Consider the following 19,863-nt stretch of genomic DNA (forward strand, 5'->3'; position numbering starts at 1 on the left):
CATATTCATTCTGCTGTTGTAAATATCCATTGAGCTTCTTGTTTTAGTTCTTGTATTTTCAGGTGTATTATTTCCATTTGGTTCTCTCTATATACCTTCTATTTATTTGTTATATTTTCTTTTCTTCTTTTTTTTTTTTTTTTAATGAAAAAACTGTATTTAGATTTAGCCAGCTGGACTCAGTTTAGATGATCCCAATTTTGTTGGCAACATCCAAAGCATCATAGTCAGGAGCCAGCCGAACGTATGCCTTCTTCTCTCCATCAGGCCTGATTAAGGTGTTGACCTTGGCTACATCAATGTCATAGAGCTTCTTCACAGCCTGTTTGATCTGGTGCTTGTTGGCCTTGACATCCACAATGAACACAAGTGTGTTGTTGTCTTCTATTTTCTTCATGGCTGACTCAGTAGTCAGGGGGAACTTGATGATGGCATAGTGGTCAAGCTTGTTTCTCCTGGGGGCGCTCTTTCGAGGGTATTTGGGTTGCCTTCGGAGACGCAGAGTCTTGGGACGTCGGAACGTAGGTGATGTGCGGATCTTCTTTTTTTTGTGACTGTGGACGCCTTTCAGCACCGCTTTCTTGGCTTTCAAAGCCTTTGCTTTGGCTTCGGCTTTGGGAGGGGCAGGGGCTTCCTTCTTAGCTTTCGGCGCCATCTTCGTAAAAGGCTTTTTTTTGGATCTTATTTAAATCTTTTTAGCAGGCTGCCCCTACTACTGCACTGGAGAGATATGAGGGAACCTCTTTGTTACTGCCAGGTTGGGAGTGGAAATCTAGGTTTTCTTGTCAGCCTCCACTTACTCTCTGGAAAGGGTGGGGTGCCTCATTACTGCCGGGAAGGGATTAGAGTTAAGGCTTCTCACTCACCAACTTTGCTGGGAAAGGTAGGGGAACCTTATTCTCACCTCCACTGATACCCTGGCGGGGAGAACCATGTTAATTCTGAAAGGTGATAAAAATTCCAGCTTCCCAGTAGTCCTCTTCCACCACCATCTGAGTGGGGATTCAGTGGGAGCTGTATTACTGCTCAGTGCGTTGAAGTCCAGGCTCAACACTCGCCCTTTGTTAAGGACGGAGATGGGGATCTGTAGAAATTTCCAGGGTATTTGGCTGGGAAAAGGTAGCTATTGCTTTAAAGTTTTCTGTCTTGCTAGGTTGCCCCTATCCTGGTTTTTTGACTCAAAAGACCAGGCTTCACATGAACTTTTGTTCCTTTGCACCCATTGGTATCTCTGGGTTGCTGACTTCTTTAGCACCCAGTCTAGGATATAGGAGGCAAAATAAACTCAGGGAACTCCCTGCCATGTCACTCTTCAGGTCCTCAGGCCCTTCTCTGTTTATCTTTTCTTCATCCTTTAGACTCTTCTTATGTTTATTTAATATATAATACTTGGGAATTTTTGGTGTACTTAGTGGGAAAAATATAGAGAATTGAGTCTACCTCAACTTGTCCAGAAATGGAATCTGCAGAATAGCTTTGCTTTAGTTTTTTTTTTTTTTTCCTAAATTGTATACCCAGGGCCCTTTATTCTATTATTTCCTCAGAGCATCAAAAATATGAACTTGGTGTCTGAGATTTCCTAGTTTTTTCTTCCCTAATTTTATTTTTAAAATTTTAAAATTAAATTAATTTCATATTTTAACAAAGTTTATTTTCTAGAGCAGTTTTAAGTTTGCAGCAAAACTGAATGGAAAAGTGCAGGGTTTCCACATTCCACCCCTGCCCCATACAAACTCATATACCATCAACATCCCAAATCAGTTTGGCACATTTGTTACAATCTCTGAACCGGCATTTACCCATCGTTTTCAACCAAAATCCATAGTGAATCATTGGGATTCACTCTTTGTGCTGTACATTCTATAGGTTTTTAACAAATGTATAATAACATGTATTCACCATTATAATGTCTATCATACAGAATAGTTTCACTGGCCTAAAAATCTCCTCTGCTTCACCTATTCATCCCTCCCACCACCCCCTGGCAACTGGGGATTTTTATATGTCCATAGTTTTGCCTTTTCCAGAATGCTGTATTGTAATCACAATATGTAAACTTTTCAGATTGGCTTCTTTCACTTAGTATTTCCTCTGTGTATTTTCATGAACATACATGGTTGTTTTAATTTGCATTTCCCAGATGACATATGATGTGGAACATCTTTTAATATTCTTATTTGCCATATGTCTACTCAGGTCTTTTGCCTATCTTTTAGTTGAGTGGTTCATTTTCTTAGAGAGCTTAAGAGATCTTTGAATATTTTGGATACCGGTCCTTTATCAGATATCTGTGTTGCAAATATTTTCTCCCAGTCTGTGACTTATCTTCTCATTCTCTTACTAGTGTATTTTGCACAGCAGACATTCTTAATTTTAATGAAATCCAACTTTTTCTCATGGATGGTGCTTTTGGCATATATCCCCACTTTTATTTGTACCCTCACTTTTCTTTATTCATATTGATCCTTTCTTCTTCAATTTGGTTTATACTCCCAGCAGTTTCTCATCAGTGTAAGCTCTTGTCACTGTAAGTTTTAAGTGTTTGCAGAGTCCAGAGTGCTCCAGTAACTCCAGGTTTTGTTGTGATCCTCCTCACAATTTTGGCTGCTGTGCTCATGTTGACCTGCTGCACTTTTCAATAAGTACTCCTTGTGGTTTTGAGGTTCTTATTTCACAAACCCATCAGAGCTCTGGTTGCCTTTTCCCTCCCACCCTGCTTTCCCTCATACAGATGCTAGTGATATGTGGGTCTTAGAACTGTCAGTAGTTTGTACCTGCCTGCTCCAATTTTGGTAGTTTCTGTGGGTAGTTTATCATTTACTTTTGTTATAGATGTTGTATGTCAGGTCTTGACTGTGCTGTTATAGTTGTTCTACCTATACTTACAGGAAAATTTCAGGAGATTCTAAAAAACCATAACACCATTGTTACTATCTTCCCAGAATCCCTTGCTATTTTGCATTACATTCTCCTACTTAATATTCTCAAAGCTGAGATACTCTGGCTCATATTTTCTCATTTCCATTCCCGGTCAGCTGTTCTCCATGAAGAATATAAAATGTTTGCTGTCATAGAGAGACTGTGATGGACTTTCTTTAATATACCACACACACACAGGCACACATACACACACAGACACGCACACCCATACAGACAAGAGACCTTCAAATCAAACCTACATTTGTGTTCTTGTTCTGTCACTTACTATTGTGGGCTGAATTGTGTTCCCCAAAAGTCATACTTCAAAGTTGAAACATCAGAAGTGACTGTATGTGGAATCAGGGCCTTTAAAGAGGTGATTAAGTAAAAATAGGCCATTAGGGTGGGCCCTACACCAATCTGACTGGCATTCTTATAAGAAGAGAAAATGTGGACCCACAAAGAGGCATCAGGGATGCACATGCACAGAGGAAAAACTATCTGAAGACATAGCAAGAAGGGAGCCAAAGAGAGGCTTCAAGGGAAACCATCCCTGCTGACCTATTGATCTTAGACTCAAAGCCTCCAAAACTATAAGAAAATAAATTTCTGTTGTTTAAGCCACTCACTCTGTGGTATTTTTCTGTGGCAGCCTTAGCGAACTAACACATTTAATACCTTTGCAAATGTGGAAGTCTCTCTGAGATATATACCTTTTGCTACTGAGGACTTTTCTAGAGATTAGCTGTGAAATGTTATAAGTATATATGTATTATTTATTTAAATATTAAAAATATTTTCTTTTGTAAAATAATTAGGATGGGCACAAAGAGAAACTAGATAGCTATGTAAAAACAAATATCTTAAAAGACATGAATATGAATGCTTATCTTATGAGGTTACTTATGAAGGTGTTTGTAGTCCCATATCATTTTTCAGATCCAAAATTAATATTTTTGAAAGCAAAGAGTTTGTATTTTCTATTGGAAATTCTGAAGGTTCAATAACTAATTCAAGAAATGTATTTGTTTCTTGTCACTATATCTGAAATATTATGTTAGAAATCTGATTAGGAATTTCTTTTGCAGTTTTGTGCTTATAACTGAGGATTAGGACTTGAAATACAAATGAAACGTGTTTTACTCCAGGCCTTAAATTATCTCGAATCTATGATTAGAACCATCAAAATACCTGCAAAATGCAGCTGTCTCTACTTCTTTCTATTTGGAAAGAATAGAATGGATTTGGCTAAGTAGTAATATGTATTCTTCTTTATGAACTAAGTACAGTTGAGCACAGGCTTAAAATATAGCCTTAAAATATTAAAAAATCTAGTTATATTTCTTATTCAGTGCTACAGATACATAGAAAGCTGATAGCAGGATAAATTGCAATAGCAGAATATAAAACTAGAATTAACCCACTAAACATAGTCAAACATCAGCGCTTAATTAAGCAATATTAAAGATGTTGAAATTTCAAGTGGAAAGACCAGCTAGCTGGCTGTAGAGACACTTAGCTGGTAGCATTATCTGGGTCAGTTCTCATTAGCCCATGGCCTTACACCCAACTTTGAAGGCTCAGAAACAATCTTAACAACATCCCAGAGTTACTCTTTCCCAGAACAGTTGACCTTCTCTAACAAAACTTTAAAAAGGCAAAGAGAGACTGATACAGAATCTAGAAATGCATATTTAATCTTTATATAATAAAAATAAAGAATTGTCAAGAAAAAGCACTTTGTCTCTGGGCAAGATCCGTGGAAAATCAAATTACAACAGTTACATTTACCTCCACATTGTGAGATAACACACACTTACATACTTAAAAAGGACATATGCAGCCTCTTGTCTTTGGATTATGCTATGTCTGTTGTGCTGGTGGTGGGGATACCTGTATGTACTAGGAGGAGAAAAACTATCCTCAAAATATTAAGCAGCCTTCATTTTAAAAAAAATAATCAGATATCATTGTATTCAGCTGGAAAGAGCGTAGAAGTTAAAAGTGAAAAATAATGGTGCATAACTCCCCTAGTAGGGACAGACACATTGTCAAGTAGAAAATAGGCTTCTATTGAAAGTACCTACCTTGGGCATATTTACAGATTTCACAAAGCTTTTTGGTAAATATGAAAGTTAATTTATAGAAAATATATTTGCATTCTAATGTGCTATAGTACAAACAATTTAGTGGTAAGATATGCCTTTAAATTAACAAGCCAATGCAGCAATACATTTTAGAAATAGTATTGAAATTTATAAATTGAGATTTCTGTAGATCCTTTCAGTCTTATAAAATATTATTTGACTACTTCTTATTTGCATTCTTTTGTCTAAGGATTAATATACTTATAATGTGGGGAGAAGATGGGGAATTTGCTCTTCCTATCATCCCCCTATAGTTAGGAACAGCTGAGAGATTTTGTGGCAAATACAGCATTCGGTTAGTGATGATTCCAACTCATCCATTTTGTTTCCCACAGATTAAGAGTGAGGTCCAGGGGGCTCCTGGGTGGCTCAGTTGTTAAGCATCTGCCTTCAGCTCATCATGATCCCAGGGCCCTGGATCAAACCCTGCATCAGGTTCGCTGCTCAGCAGAAAGCCTGCTTCTCCCTCTCCTACTCCCTCTATTTGCCTTCCTTCTCTTGCTGTGTGTCTCTCTCTCAAATAAATAAAATCTTTAAAAAAAAACACACACAAACGAGTGAGACCCAAGTAAAACTATCTCTCCTTTTAAACATCCGAACCATAGTTTGAAAATAAGTCACGTATTTCTCATTGAGTATAAAAACATGGCAACTGAAATCATGCTTAGGCGTCAGCTTCTGCTGAGGGCAATAGCTATCTTATAAAGATCATTTCCACTGGATGAGAAATGTGTATGACACCAGTTTCTTTATGATATATTTGCACTCCTCTCGAAGCTACATGTTATGCCCAAATTTTCCTTTCTTCCAAGTGGATTCCAACACTTGGTATCTATTTGTCCGTGTTGTATATGTACATTTTACCTCCCACCACCCACAGGTTCTAAAATCAATCACACAACTTTCCTTGTAATTCAAATACCTTCCCATTGGGTTGCCTACTCTTACTCTCCCTCTCCGTCTTTAAGCCCACAAGAGAACACTTCAGAGTTTCTCATCAATATTAACATGAAAAATCAGGAAGTAGAATTACACAATGCACTATCATCATTGACAGTTTGGGAACTCAGAATTCAGGATGAAAGCAAAAAATGGACATCAGCTTTCTTCAGTCACGCTGAGTCAGAGAAAATGATGGATAAAGTATGTGGAGAGAAGTATCATGTTTTCTGCATCTGTTGCCTCTCAGCTTCTGCAGTTTGGTACATTCTGTTTTAGCTGAAACACACAGACTAGGAGTCAGAAAATTCCTTTACACTGCCGGAAGAAATACTAATGTGCCCCAATTATGAGGACATTTGACAACACTTTTCATAATTCATCTGTAAATCAGCATGCAATATTTTGTCTAATATGACATGTTTTAAATAATGAACAGAAGCTTTTTTCTTTTATTGGCATGTAATTGTTTTTAGGAGTCATTTCTAGTTTTAATTTTGTTTTTTTTTTTAATTTTTATTTTATTTTATAGAGTAACAATATAAATGGAATACTCTAGGGGCCAGTAGTCTTTATTTAAAAGAAGTTTTCTCAAAATCTGTGTCAGAAAAACTCAAACATAATAATGGCAAAATATTTTTCTTTCCCTTCTCAAGTGTTGTAAATCCCGTGATTGTTTTACACTGAATGAAATTGGTGCTACTTATAATTTTATACTAAAATGTTGGTGAGATGCAAATCACCTACTGTTAAACATGAGCCCCTTGCATTTTAAGAAGAGTAGTCAACAAATATAACAATCACAGTTTGGTTTCTTTTCAAAGAGTTACTAATCCATTGGAGGGCCCACTGTTTCTTTTTTTGTTTGTTTTGGGGGTTTTTGTGTGTTTTTGGACCCACTGTTTCTTGATTTCTAATAAATTAAGAGTCTCCAATACAGCTATCATTCATTTTTAGTCATTTGTTTGCTTATTGAAATCTTCTTTTGAGCGAGTTCCTTCAGAAATGTAGATTTCCAATGTAGGTTTAAAAGATAAACTCTAATTCAAGCTTCTCTTAAGCACTTTTAAGCCCAATAAGGGCTGCCAAATAGCAATGATACTGTGATGTGAACCTGATTACTAGATCTAGATAGCGGTCTTCATTTAGGTCCTGAACCTCTACTTGACTTTCCATTATCAATTTTCCAAAGTATTAGGCGGCTTTGGGTTCCACATAGTCTGACTCAGTTTGTAATCTTCTAGCCTTTCCTCTTCCATGATCTAGGGATGCCAGGCAGACCTTCTACCTTCCCTTTCCCTATCTCAGGTCCAAGAGCCAAAGAACTCTGCTCAGCATCCAGGGAACAGCTAGACATTCTCCATTCTCACATTCCACCTTCCCTGGTGACTGGTGCACCCAACTCACTACCTCCTGGCAACTATAGTTGGGATTTGTTAATTTCCTGGAATCAAACTTTTTTCATTAATAATACTAAGCATGAAATATTTTTGTTAGTTTAGATTGTGTTATTTATGATCTATAAAAACTTTTTTACAATGGTATGGTAGATAAATTTCTATATTTATAACTATGTAACTTTCATATCAATTGATAATTTATTAGATCAACCATCTATATCCTCAAACCCAAGTAATTTATGGATCTTCCATTTTTGTGATTTCATATTCCTTATAGCATGATCTGTATGCTTTCTTTAGGTTTTAAAATTATCTAAATATCTAATTTTATCTAGTTTCTAAAGAATTAAATGAGGCAAAAAATGTTTTTGTGTCATTCTTCTTACCTCTCAATTATACCAATTATCTTACCTATATATAATTGCATACCTGCATATGATTAGTTTGCTAGGGCTGCCAAAACAAAGTATCACAGACTGAGTAGCTTAAAAATAACAGAAATTTAATCTCTTGCAATCCTGAGGCTAGAAATCTCAGGTTAAATTGTCAGCAGGGTTGATTTCTTCTTAGGCTTTCTCCTTGGCTTGTAGATGCATCTCTCTCCTTGTGTCTTCACATGGTCTTCTCCCTATGCATGTCTGTGTCCTAATCTCTTTTTATTGAGTTTTTATTTTTTTAACAAATTCAATTGATTAACATATAACGTATTATTGGTTTCAGAGGTAGAGGCCAGTGATTCATCAGTATTATATAATACCCAGTGTTTACTACATCACATGCCTTCCTTAATGTCCATCACCCAGTTACCCCATCTCCACCCACCTCTCCTCCAGCAACCCTCAGTTTGTTTCCTAAAGTGTCTTTTATGGTTTCTCTCTCTGATTTCATCTTGTTTTATTTTTGCCTCTCTTTCCCTATGCTCCTCTGTTTTATTTCTTATATTCCACATTATGAGTGAGATCATATAATAACTGTCTGATTATTTCAGTTAGCATAATACCTTCTAGTTTCATCTACATCCTTGCAAATGGCAAGATTTCATTTTTTTAAAGATTTTATTTATTTATTTGACATATAGAGATCACAAGTAGGCAGAGAGGCAGGCAGAGATAGAGAGAGGAGGAAGCAGGCTCCCTGCTGAACAGAGAAGCCTGATGCAGGGCTCCATCATCCCAAGACCCTAGTATCATGACCCGAACCGAAGGCAGAGGCTTTAACCCACTGAGCCACCCAGGCGCCCCTTTTTTGTTTTGTTTTGTTTTGTTTTGTTTTTTTGATGGCTGAGTAGCATTCCATTGTATATACATACTGCTTTTTTTTTTTTTATAGATATCTGGGCTCTTTCCATGGTTTGGTTATTGTGGACATTACCACTGTAAACATTGTGGTGCAGGTGCCCCTTTGGATCACTACATTTGTATCTTTAGGGCAAATACCCAGTAGTGCAATCGCTGGATCATAGGGTAGCTCTACTTTTCAACTTTTTGAGGAACCTTCATACTTCCAGAGTGGCTACACTAGCTTGCATTCCCATCAACAATATAGGAGGGTTCCCCTTTCTCTGCATCTTTGCCAACATCTTTGGTTTCCTGAGTTGTTAATTTTAGCCATTCTTACTGGTAGGAGGTGGTTTCTCATTGTGGTTTTGATTTGTATTTCCCTGATGCTGAGTGATGTTGAGCACTTTTTCATGTTTCTGTTGGCCATCCAGATGTCTTCTTCGCAGAAATGTCTGTTCATGTCTTCTGCCCATTTCTTGACTGGAGGTTTGTTCTTTGGATGTTGAGTTTGATAAGTTCTTTGTAGATTTTAGACACAAGCCTTTTATCTGATAAGACATTTGCAAATACCTTCTCCCATTCTTTTGGTTGTCTTGCTTTTGTCGACCGTTTCCTTTGCTGTGCAAAAGCTTTTGATCTTGATGAAGTCTCAATAGTTCATTTTTGCCTTTGTTTCCCTTGCCTTTGGAGATGTGTCTAGCAAGAAGTTGCTATGACCAAAGTCACAGAGGTTGCTGCCTGTGTTCTCCTCTAGGATTTTGATGAATTTTTCTGCATGTGGCTGTCCAGTTTTCCCAACACCATTTGTTGAGGAGACTGTCTTTTTTTCCACTGGATATTCTTTCCTGCTTTGTTGAAGATTAGGTGACTTTAGAGTTGAGGGTCCATTTCTGAGTTCTCTATTCTGTTCCATTGATCTGTGTGTCTGTTTTTGTACCAGTGCCATGCTGTGTTGATGATTACAGCTTTGTAATAGAGCTTGAAGTCTGGAATTGTCATGCCTCCAGCTTTGGCTTTCTTTTCAGCATTCCTTTGGCTATTCAGGGTCTTTTCTTGGTTTTGTACAAATTTTAGGATTATTTGTTATAGCTCCGTGAAAAAAAGTTGGTGATATTTTGGTAGGGTGTTCAGAAAACTATAGAACACTCATGAAAGAAATTGAGGAAGATACAAAGAAAAGGAAAAGCATTCCATGCTCATGGATTGGTAAAACAAATATTGTTAAAATGTCTATCTAGAACAATCTATACATTCAGTGCAATCCCTAATCTTCTCTTTTTAAAAGGAAACCAGTCATGTTAGATTCGGGCCCACCTTTTAACTCAGTTGGGCATTTCAAAAGACACTATCTCCAAATACAGTCACACTCTGAGGTACTGGAGTTAAAAGGACTTTAACATATGAACTTGATGAGGGGGCACACAGTTTGGTTCATAACAATGGCACTTTATAATATTTTAATTTGTCAAAAGCCAGAAATGTATAAAGCATATATTTGTGTGAACTTTGTAATAGCACATTGAGGAACCAGTGTCACAGCAAGGCCTCATTACCTGCTTGAGGCCTCTTGCCTCTTAGAAGGCAGAGCCAGAGCCTGGATCTCCTGATTTGATCCTCACTCTCTCTTTTTCACAGGGGGGCTGCAAACTGAGGTAGAACTTGGCATCACTTAGTTACTGCTTCCTGACTTTATTGTCTTCCTTTCCTACTTTAGACTCCAAACAGTAGGTCTAGGCCAGAAAGATTGGTAAAATAGTTAAAACTTAGTTAATGTGTATGTATTTTATTTTTCTCAAAGAAAAAGATGAAATGTATTTCTAGTAGAATTTCTAGAGGTTTATTTTTAGTAAAGGATAAATTTTACTTCCAGTACTAAAAATTTTTATAAATTTGGTCTCCTTCCAATGGAGCAGAGGGGCGGGGGGCAAAATAAAACTGCCAGGCTCTATTTCTGCTTGTCCCACCGTAGTTAGAATCTCCAATGTTATCACAGCCTGCGCTATCAGTACCCTTTGGGCAGCCCTGGCTCAGGAAATGAGAGCTCTCTCCTGCCCCATCAGAAGCTCTGCCAGTGGGTTAACATTTTAGTAATTATGCATTCTTATTGCTTAGAGTTGATTCAAACTTGCCATGAATCTTAACCTTTCCTGTTAGCAGTGTCTAAATGTCTCTTCCAGATCCTAGAAATCATTCTTTTGCCTTATAATTCTTTATCCTTGTATTTTATGTTTATCTTAAATATGTGACTTTACCAAAGCTTTCTATATCTACAAAGGCACAACTGATGACTTATCAAATGAGTATCCTACTTTTAAAGGATACAAGGCAATATGTTTAAGTTTTGTGAGTTATTAAAATTCAAAGGAGAAAGTTTGGTATATGATTATAACAGATGCACTGATTTCTGCCTTTCTTAATGCATAATAATTAAATAATTAAAAATACTTTCTTTTGAAGCTGGCCAGGGATACTTTGCCCAGATTCTTTTAAAGGGAAATACGTGATCTATGACCTGGATGGAAATGTTGAACAATATCATGTAGAATTCCTGGGAGATCCCCATTCAAGATCATGGATAAATGCAACATTTGTTGGATATTATAGTATCACATTAAAGGTAGGTACAGTAACATCAAAGCTTTTTTCTTTTGCACTTGTTTTTAGTTATGGCCATTTTTGTTTAGAGCCTAAAAGATACCTAATTATTTATTTTTATATTTATATAAATGAAACAGTGTGTACTATTTGTTTAAAATTGAATATTTGTATTTTTAAACGTTTTTTCAAAGAAAATGTGGGAAGTAGGATAGTTTTAAATTTTCTTTTCTGAATGGCAATGCAGTATAAATCAACTGAGGACTTTACATAATTGCCTTTTGAAACAGTTTTAATATTATCATTTGGTAGTTTTTAAAAATCCCCTTGAGAAGACTTTAAGTTGGAGGCCTAGCTCACAGGGAAAATTAATTATGGAATGCAACTAGATTTTCAAATTTCAAAGAGAATATTTCATTATACTAACTCCTTCAGTATCTTTTTTTACTTTTTCAACTTTAAATCACACACTACAACTAATGAATAGACTGGACTCTCAGGTTAATGAGAATAGGCAAACTGGGCTTATTTCCATGGTTTAGTTTAGTCATTATAAATCAATTCAATTATCTGTGTCTGTATTCTAATATTGAAACTTTTCATCTGCAAACCATACTTTCATTAGAAGTCTGATTTTAAAATAGATGTCAAATGTGGGTTCCTTCGGCTGTTTGGATGGTTTCTATTTTGTAGTGGAAATATCTATGTTCAAATACACATGTAAGTGTATGTACATTTAAGGCACGTCCTTTAGTCCACAGTATAAGTAAATCTGTGTGAATTTGAGGTCCTTCAAAATGGGCTTTTGCTATATCTTTGGCATAAGCAGTATCTTTTTCCATCCAACTTGAAAGCAACAAAGGGAAGGCCATTCTAATGAAAATATTTAAGTACAGAATAAAATACATACGTTCATTTCCTGGTAGTTGTGAGCCAATCATCTTAATGTGAGGCGCCTTCTCTGCTCTGACATTTTGGATGTGCTCCTAGGTGCTTCTGCTGGCAACCACAGAATACAAGAATTGTTCTCCCTTTCTGTGCCCTTTCCCCTTTCCTAAAGAACAGGGAAAACTGCTAGCTTCTCATGAAACAGACCTTAGAATCTTAGAGATCTGACAATATGATGAAGAGCAAGACATTCTTAAGAAATTATATTTAAATATAAGTAAAAACCAGAAGTGAATTTTTAAATTGTCTCAATTGATATCTCTCTTGGGATTTGAATTGTGTCAGGACAAGGGCAAAATCTGATGCAAAACAAAGCCAAACTCAAGCATCTGAAGCCATAAGTTTTTAACCTTCTGAAAACATTAAAGTAAACTTAGAAATTCTTACAAAGACCATCAATTCAAGGCTGCTTAAATTAAGCAGCCCCCTAATGCAAGGATGAGGACAGAAAAAAATAAAGTATTTGTTTCCCCTCTTCCTCCCCTTACTCCTCCAGCTAACCAAGTGCTCTTAGGTGAATAACCCACTGGGTGCTTACAAGCTTTGGGGCAGGCTCTCTCCTCTACAGTCCTTCAGGGTACCTTTCCTAGGCTCTTTCTTTGTCCCTTACTCTTTTTATCTGTGTCTTCTTTTCTTTACTTCCTTGGAGCTGGTATAATTTAGGTGCCTTTATCTGTGGGTCTCTTCATTCAAGGCTTCATTCATTCAAGAATTCCCTTCTACCACAAATTCATCAAGCACATGCCAGATTGTCCCTCTGTGTTCTGATTCCCCACTTCTGCCAATCTAAGGATCTGCTTACCCAGAAGGGAAGACTCACACTGACACCTCATTGACACCAGTCTAGTCAAGAAATAGAAAGGAAGAAAGTTGACTCAGAAATACTGCCAGCCAAGGTTGAAAAATGGTCAAAAATTTTGCACATGAGAAACTGATTGAAAAAGAGTAATTTCAAAATACGTATTGTCCAGGGACAGCTGAGATTTCACTGTACCTGCGTGATGGAAATAGTAGTAACCCTAGCCTACCGTTTTCTTGCTTAGTCTTCTCCAAAATTTAATCTTTTAGTGGTCCTCTCTGCACCAGGGCTCTCATATCCTCAAATGCTTTCTCTATACTGTAGTACATTGATCTGGATATTAAGTTCACATCCCTTTCCCCCATGAAAAAAGATCACTCACACAAAAATTAATGCATAGTAGACAATGTGGATTTTCTTAAAGATTCCTCTAGAAGTGGAGGTGGGATGCATATTGCACAGGTTGTCTGATCTCTTTTTCTAAAACCAGCAAAGAGTGATAGGCATTTATAACTTTCACTGCTTTAATCAACTAAATCTTACTTCATACCTTATTTCAATCATTTTATCCTAATCTGTGTAAGTTTAGTTTACCAGATGATTAAATATTTTAGCGTTTTCACTGCATATGGACTATGAATATTTTACAGTATATATGTTAAGGTGGGAGAGAAATATGTTATCCTAGAAAGACATTAAATGCATTTATAAGAAAATGAAATATCTTTTTAGTGTTAGATTATGAAAATTTTAACTTCTAATTTGTGTTTGCCAAGCTTTTTTTTTGAATAGTCACTTTCCCCTTGTTGATATATTTATGGGACCCACCGACTTACTAATTTCATTGTTGAATGCACAACAGAGCTGTCACTGTCTATTGATTGGTACAGATGATAAGGTTTTACATAATAAATAAAATTTCTCATAGATACACTGGGATATACTTTAGAAAAAAGTTGAACGTGGTATTTAGTTGTGTACTTGTGATTTATATTAGTTTATGGATACATTTTATTTTTTCATTTACTATTAAATCAGTAGCTATAAAGTCAGGTGAAATCTCCCTTTAAAGAAAATAGGTGTGAACATGTGCTGAATGGCTATTTTTTTAAGTGTTAATGCATGGAAAATAATTTTTCCCCACTAGCACAAATGCTGTTCTTTTATATTTAGCAGATACCTGTCTGAGGAACCCATTACTTGCAAGTTTATTTTTTAGTTTGATAGATTACATGACTTAGTTTAGCATTTCTTGAGCCTGGCTATACATTAGAAAGCTTTACAAAATAACAACAAAATGACAACACCAACAAGAACATGGTAATGCCTGGGCTCCAGGCTAGTAGATCAGTTAAATCAGAATCTCTTGGAGTAGGGCTAGGCCTCAGTAATTTTAAGTCTGTCAAATGAATATAATGTGCAGTCCAGAGAGTAAGAACCACTGCCTAAATTTTCCCAACTTGAGGCATCAGAGCTTTGTCAGCTTTATCTCTACTAGTGTAGTAATATAACTGTGCTTATGGCTTGTTGTTTCCTGTTGCCTTCTACTTCTTTGATTAGTCTTTCACTTAGGTTTGCCTGGAGATTGTGCTTACTGCCATACGTTCACATGTCAAACCCAATAATGACCTGTTTCACTGAACACAGCTTTAAGGTCACTCCTATCATTCAGCATTATGCATAATCTATAGATATTGCTGGTAAAGCTGCTATATAATTTGATCTTAGTATTTCTAGTATGTTGAAGTTGATCATCTATCTTATTGGTTATATAGAGTCATTATAATTTTTCTTGGACATAAGAAATGTACTCCAACCAATAATTGCTTGGCCTACACTTTTCTAGTTTTTCTTGTTGCCAAGAAAAGTAGGTAGGTAGTTCACTTCTGATGCTGTGATGCTCTTGTGGTAAAATGTAGGGGGTTATTTTGTTCGTGATGTGAACTGATTTTTTGGGCTATATATTTTAGTAGTCTGCTTACTACTGTATGTAGGATGTACCTATAGGTATGCAGCCATCTGTTTGGGTCCCAGATATCATTTGAGAATTTACCCATTGTATTGTGGAATTGCCTGTATTTTCCAGGAAGCAGTGCCGTATTACTAACTTGGGCTCCGCAGCTCTTACAGATCTGCTTCCTAATTGGAGGAGTCATTGATAGTGTTCACCAGAACTTTCCAAATCTCTTCCTTCCTGTTGCAAAATAGAATTGCACATTTGATAATTGGGGTGGGATGGGGCGAGTGAGTTGTATGAAATTTATGAATATTACCTCTTTGTACGTGCAAATGTGTGCAGTGCAATATCCTCCAGACTTCAGTCTTTCCCTGTGGCCCTGGGACTGATAATGTTTGAAGTGTTGATTTGCTGCTCTCTCATACTGGATCCCTGAATTGACCACTCTTAGCAAACTACCTCCCTCTCCCCACCAGGTAATAAGTAAACAATGTGAAGAAGATATAGACCTTGTGTTAAGCACCTGGGATTATTCCAAAAGATACACTAATGATGGAATGGAGGATGTCACAGTTCTTTGTAACTTATATCTTTAGAAGAACCGTTCTGAAATTTTAGTACCCTTGAGAATTTGGCCAAATGACTGAAATCACATTACTCTTAACTCTTCCAAATCTGTAAATAGATGTGATAATACAACTTGCTATCCTACAGTAATGTATTAAATAAGTTTGTTTCTTTGCTGTATAGTGATAAACATATGAGTAGAAATTACCAACTGATGATCAATGTAATGAGTATAAATTTGGTTTAGTAAATACCCTGCAACAAAGGACTCTCACATCAGCATGCAGTATGATGACTCCAACAGCTAGAAGAGTCTACAAACAGCAATGATATAGTATAGTGAGTCTCTCCCCTAGGCCATGAATTGGGTAGATCCTTTTCATATAATTTTCAAAGTCTTAGAGCAGCCCCATGAAGATAGGCATTGTCACTATTTGACATATAGAAGAAACTGAGATTCAGGCCACTTGGCTAGCCCAAGGTCAGTCAGCTACCAGGTGATGCAATAATTATTAGAGTTACAATATCTGACTCCAAATCCAAATTATTTCTCTTTCTATACCATGCTAGTGTATTTATTCATATGCAGTCGCTAATTTATTGTTGAATGTTTTCCCAAATTTGTACCTACAAAATGAGGAAATTTTTCACCTTATAATTCTAATATACATGTTGAATCATGGCAGTCTCTGGTAGATATTCTCTTTATTTGCCCCTTGAGGTTCCCCTTTGGAGGACTAGTGTGAAGCAGAACTCTAGATATTTTCAAATTACATTTGCAATAGTCATAACAAGTGCATCTGAATTAAGATCTATTTGAGCAAGTGTTCTGCTCTTTAGGATCCAAATTCTAAGAATGTAATGTGTAATAAGGATTAGCAAATTAGTTTATAACTAGATCATCAGGCAGTGTTTTGTTCTTAGAGTAATGGAGTGAAAGTGAATATAAATCTGTTTAGCTAACTCAGTGGAAAACTACATTTGCTATATATATCTTCCTCATCTTACAATGTGGTTACGTTCAGATAAACTCATTGTAAGTTGAACACATCATGAGTCAAAAATGCATTTAATACACATAATCTACTCAACCTCATAGTTAAGTGTAGTCTACCTTAAATGTTCTCAGAGCACCTACATTAGCCTAAAATTGAGCTAAATCATCTAATACAAAGTCTAATTGATAATAAAGCATTGAATATTGCATATAATCAAATACTGTACCAAAAGTGAAAAAAGCATAATTGTATGGCTACAAAAGGTTGTCAGTGTATGGGTTATTTACCCTCATGATTGTGTGCTGACCAGGAGCTATGGCTTACTACCACTGCCTGAGAGAGTATCAACCACATATTGCTAGCGCAGAAAGAGATTCCAATTCAAAATCTGAAGTATGGTTTCTACTGAATGTATATCACTTTTGCACCATTGTAAACTCAAAAAATTGTAAGTCGGACCATCATAAGTTGGGGACCATCTATGCTATTTCCTGCTGGTAAATAATTGTATAGCTATCAAACTCTCAGTAAGTTTTTATTATACAAGTGCCTTATTTGATATAAAATTTGCTGTAAATTTGGTACTATTGGATTAAGATTTTTTGTTTGTGTGCTTGTTTTCTAAGCATTCTTTAGTTTGGGGCCTGGAGAAAAGTTAAAGTAATTAGAACATATTTATGCAACTGTGACCTTAACTTGTGATAAATAAACCAAGATAACTTCCATAGCAGTGGATATTAGGGGGAAAAAATTAAGTTGTCATACCAGTTAATAAGGCAGGCGCTAGAGCCATGCTCTTTTGGTTTTGAACGTTGGCTGTGCTGCTTACCAGATAATTAACCTCAGGCAAGTCACTTAGTCTTCATGAATCCCACATGCCTCACTTTAAAAAGGAGGTTGAAATAGCATCTGCCTCATAAAGATGTTGTAAGGGTTAACTGAGATACTACATGCAAAGCGTTTGGTATACTGCTTTGTCAAATAATAAGCTCTTTTTAAATTATTATTTTTGAAGTATAGCTGACATACAATGTTTTATTAGTTTCAGATGGGCAGCATAGTGATTTGACAATTTTATACATTAATGCTCATCACAATAAGTATAGTCACTATAGTAGGCTCTTAATAGACATTAGGTGATGTTATTCATTGGAAGTACAGGTGAAGTATACTTTTAAAATTACTTATTTCCTTTCCTTAGAAACCCACATCTACAAAAAGATACCAAGAACAATAAGATGAATAATATCTTTTCTCTTAAGATCGTATGTGAAAAATGATATAAATTCAGTGTTTTCTATCAACCAACATGATAGTCCCAGCAATGGGAGGAAATAAAGCTAATGGATCATCTTATGTTTTGATTCTTTAGTACATGACTGAAGAGGCCATTGCTGCAGTGCTTTTCTAGGTTAATGTAAACAGAAGTGCTCTGAACTATTCAAAGGAGGAGATAAGTTAGAGCCTTCTTAATCTGACTCCTTGGTGAGTGAATAGTCCCCAAGTACTTTGGATTTGTTTGATGGAATTTGGAAGGAGAATAGGAAATACTATCTTTCATGTTCTTTGCAACTGAATGAAACTAGTTTCTTTCCCTATCTCTGTTCTGCTTTTTGATTCACTCACATTTATGTATGCTGACTTGGCTGCTCCAAATAAATTCTTGAATTCACCTCTGTCATCTCCCAACTTCATCTCTTATGAATTTAGATAGCTGTGAACTTCTACTGAAGTTAAAAAGTCCAAATCCAAATAATATGGCCAACTTTATACTCAGCTTATAAAGGATAGAACAGGTGGCTACCTTTCCCATCATCAAATGCATGAAAAATATATTAAGTATCACCTAGGTTTTTCATGTTGACTCTTCACTGGAACAGCAGTAATCTTTTCTAAGAAATTCCAACATAGCTTCCTCAATTTTCTAGAAGTGTTTAGTTTTTCTTAAAGGAACCAGAGGCAGAACATTGTTTTTAAGCCAAAATACAAGGCTCACTAAATTGCCTTCAGAATCATCCCTCTATGAGTAAGTCTGCCTTAAGATGAGTCTTTTATGTTAGGGTTCTTAAATTAGTAAATAATGTAGTAACTTTTTGGTACATTCTTCCATTAGTGAAGAGTAAAACCCAAAACTCATAATCATATAGCTGAAAGTCTACAATTGATCTACTATCTTTCCTTTTTCATTTCTTTCTAATTCCCTCACATATTAATTGATTATATCATATCTTATAGCCTAAGGCCAGGACTAGTCCATGACTCAGTCAAAACCCATTCTCCCTAAACCCTAAACAATACTTACTAAACTAACTTTGGAAATAAATTTCAGAATTACCACTTGCTCACCATTTTGTTTAGTTCCCAGAATGTGTACTGATTCTATATCACATATTTAACCATCCTCTTCTAGAATTCCCACCTTCTCTCACAATTCTTTTGTGAAACAGAATCTGAGCAATTGTATGTAATAAATACAGCAATTGTTTTCCCATAAACACATATTCCATGAAAAAAAAAAAAAAAGCAAGTAAATGTGGAGTAGAAAATATCAGCCAAGGAGCTTTCCTTTAGGTCCAGGTCTTGCTAACTCTATGTACTATTGCTTAAAATTCATTAGGCCAATCCTGACATTTTTAAGGCTCAGAACAAATAAGCACATGCTTATTTTCATGGCTGATTTAAACCTATCCTCCCAGTTCTGTTGAATATTCCTAGCTGTAACAGACAGCCTGGCCAGAGCAGTGGGAGATAGCCACACTTCAGGTGAACACAGGCCTTAAAATTACCCATGGACTCAAGTGTTCACTTTGCTTCATGTGCTCTGTTTCATCAATATATTAGTAATACTTTATTACTAATAGTTCATTACTAGTCCTGTCATTTTATGTAGCAGTGTTCACAATAGCTTTCTTCCTACAGACTTAATGGTATACTTAGTTCTGCAAAATAAAAAGTCTTCAACATGAGGAACACTTGGGTGGCTCAGTTGGTTGAGTGTCTGACTCTTAGGTGAGTCATCACTCTAAGGTGATGATCTCAGGGTCTTGGGATGGAGGCCCACATTTGGCTCCACATGCAATAGGGAGTCTGCTTGGGGTTCTCTCTCTCTCCCTTCCCTCCTGCTCTCTCTCTCTCAAATAAATGAATCTTAAAAAAAAAAAGTCTACAACTTGAAAGCAGAATATGCAAAATTGTTTAAATTGTCACAATAAATTCAAGTTTTTTATTCTTTTTAAAAATTATGAAAAAACTGATAACATAAAATTGAATATTTAACCATATGTTCAATGGTGATTTAAGTTTTCAATGACTAA

The 19,863-nt window shown here is 36.1% G+C and overlaps 2 protein-coding genes across 9 annotated transcripts in view; one reads left to right on the forward strand and one right to left on the reverse strand.

The window, feature by feature from the left end:
* The window catches only part of ZCWPW2 (zinc finger CW-type and PWWP domain containing 2), a 125,148-nt gene that overhangs the window by 37,859 nt on the left and 67,426 nt on the right, over nt 1-19,863 (forward strand). For all 8 annotated transcript variants that reach the window (XM_082728945.1, XM_082728951.1, XM_082728950.1 and 5 more), the window contains one exon: nt 11,143-11,302. In XM_082728945.1, the coding sequence (XP_082585071.1) occupies nt 11,143-11,302 (160 nt within the window). The remainder of the gene's footprint in view (nt 1-11,142; nt 11,303-19,863) is intronic.
* LOC309863809 (large ribosomal subunit protein uL23) lies at nt 175-665 on the reverse strand. The gene has a single exon (XM_082728981.1). The coding sequence runs from the start codon at nt 653-655 to the stop codon at nt 185-187; it is 471 nt and encodes a 156-aa protein (XP_082585107.1). The 5' UTR covers nt 656-665; the 3' UTR covers nt 175-184.

This window comes from Mustela nivalis (assembly GCF_964662115.1).
Source record: "Mustela nivalis genome assembly, chromosome: 1".
NCBI classification, from domain to species: Eukaryota; Metazoa; Chordata; class Mammalia; order Carnivora; family Mustelidae; genus Mustela; species Mustela nivalis.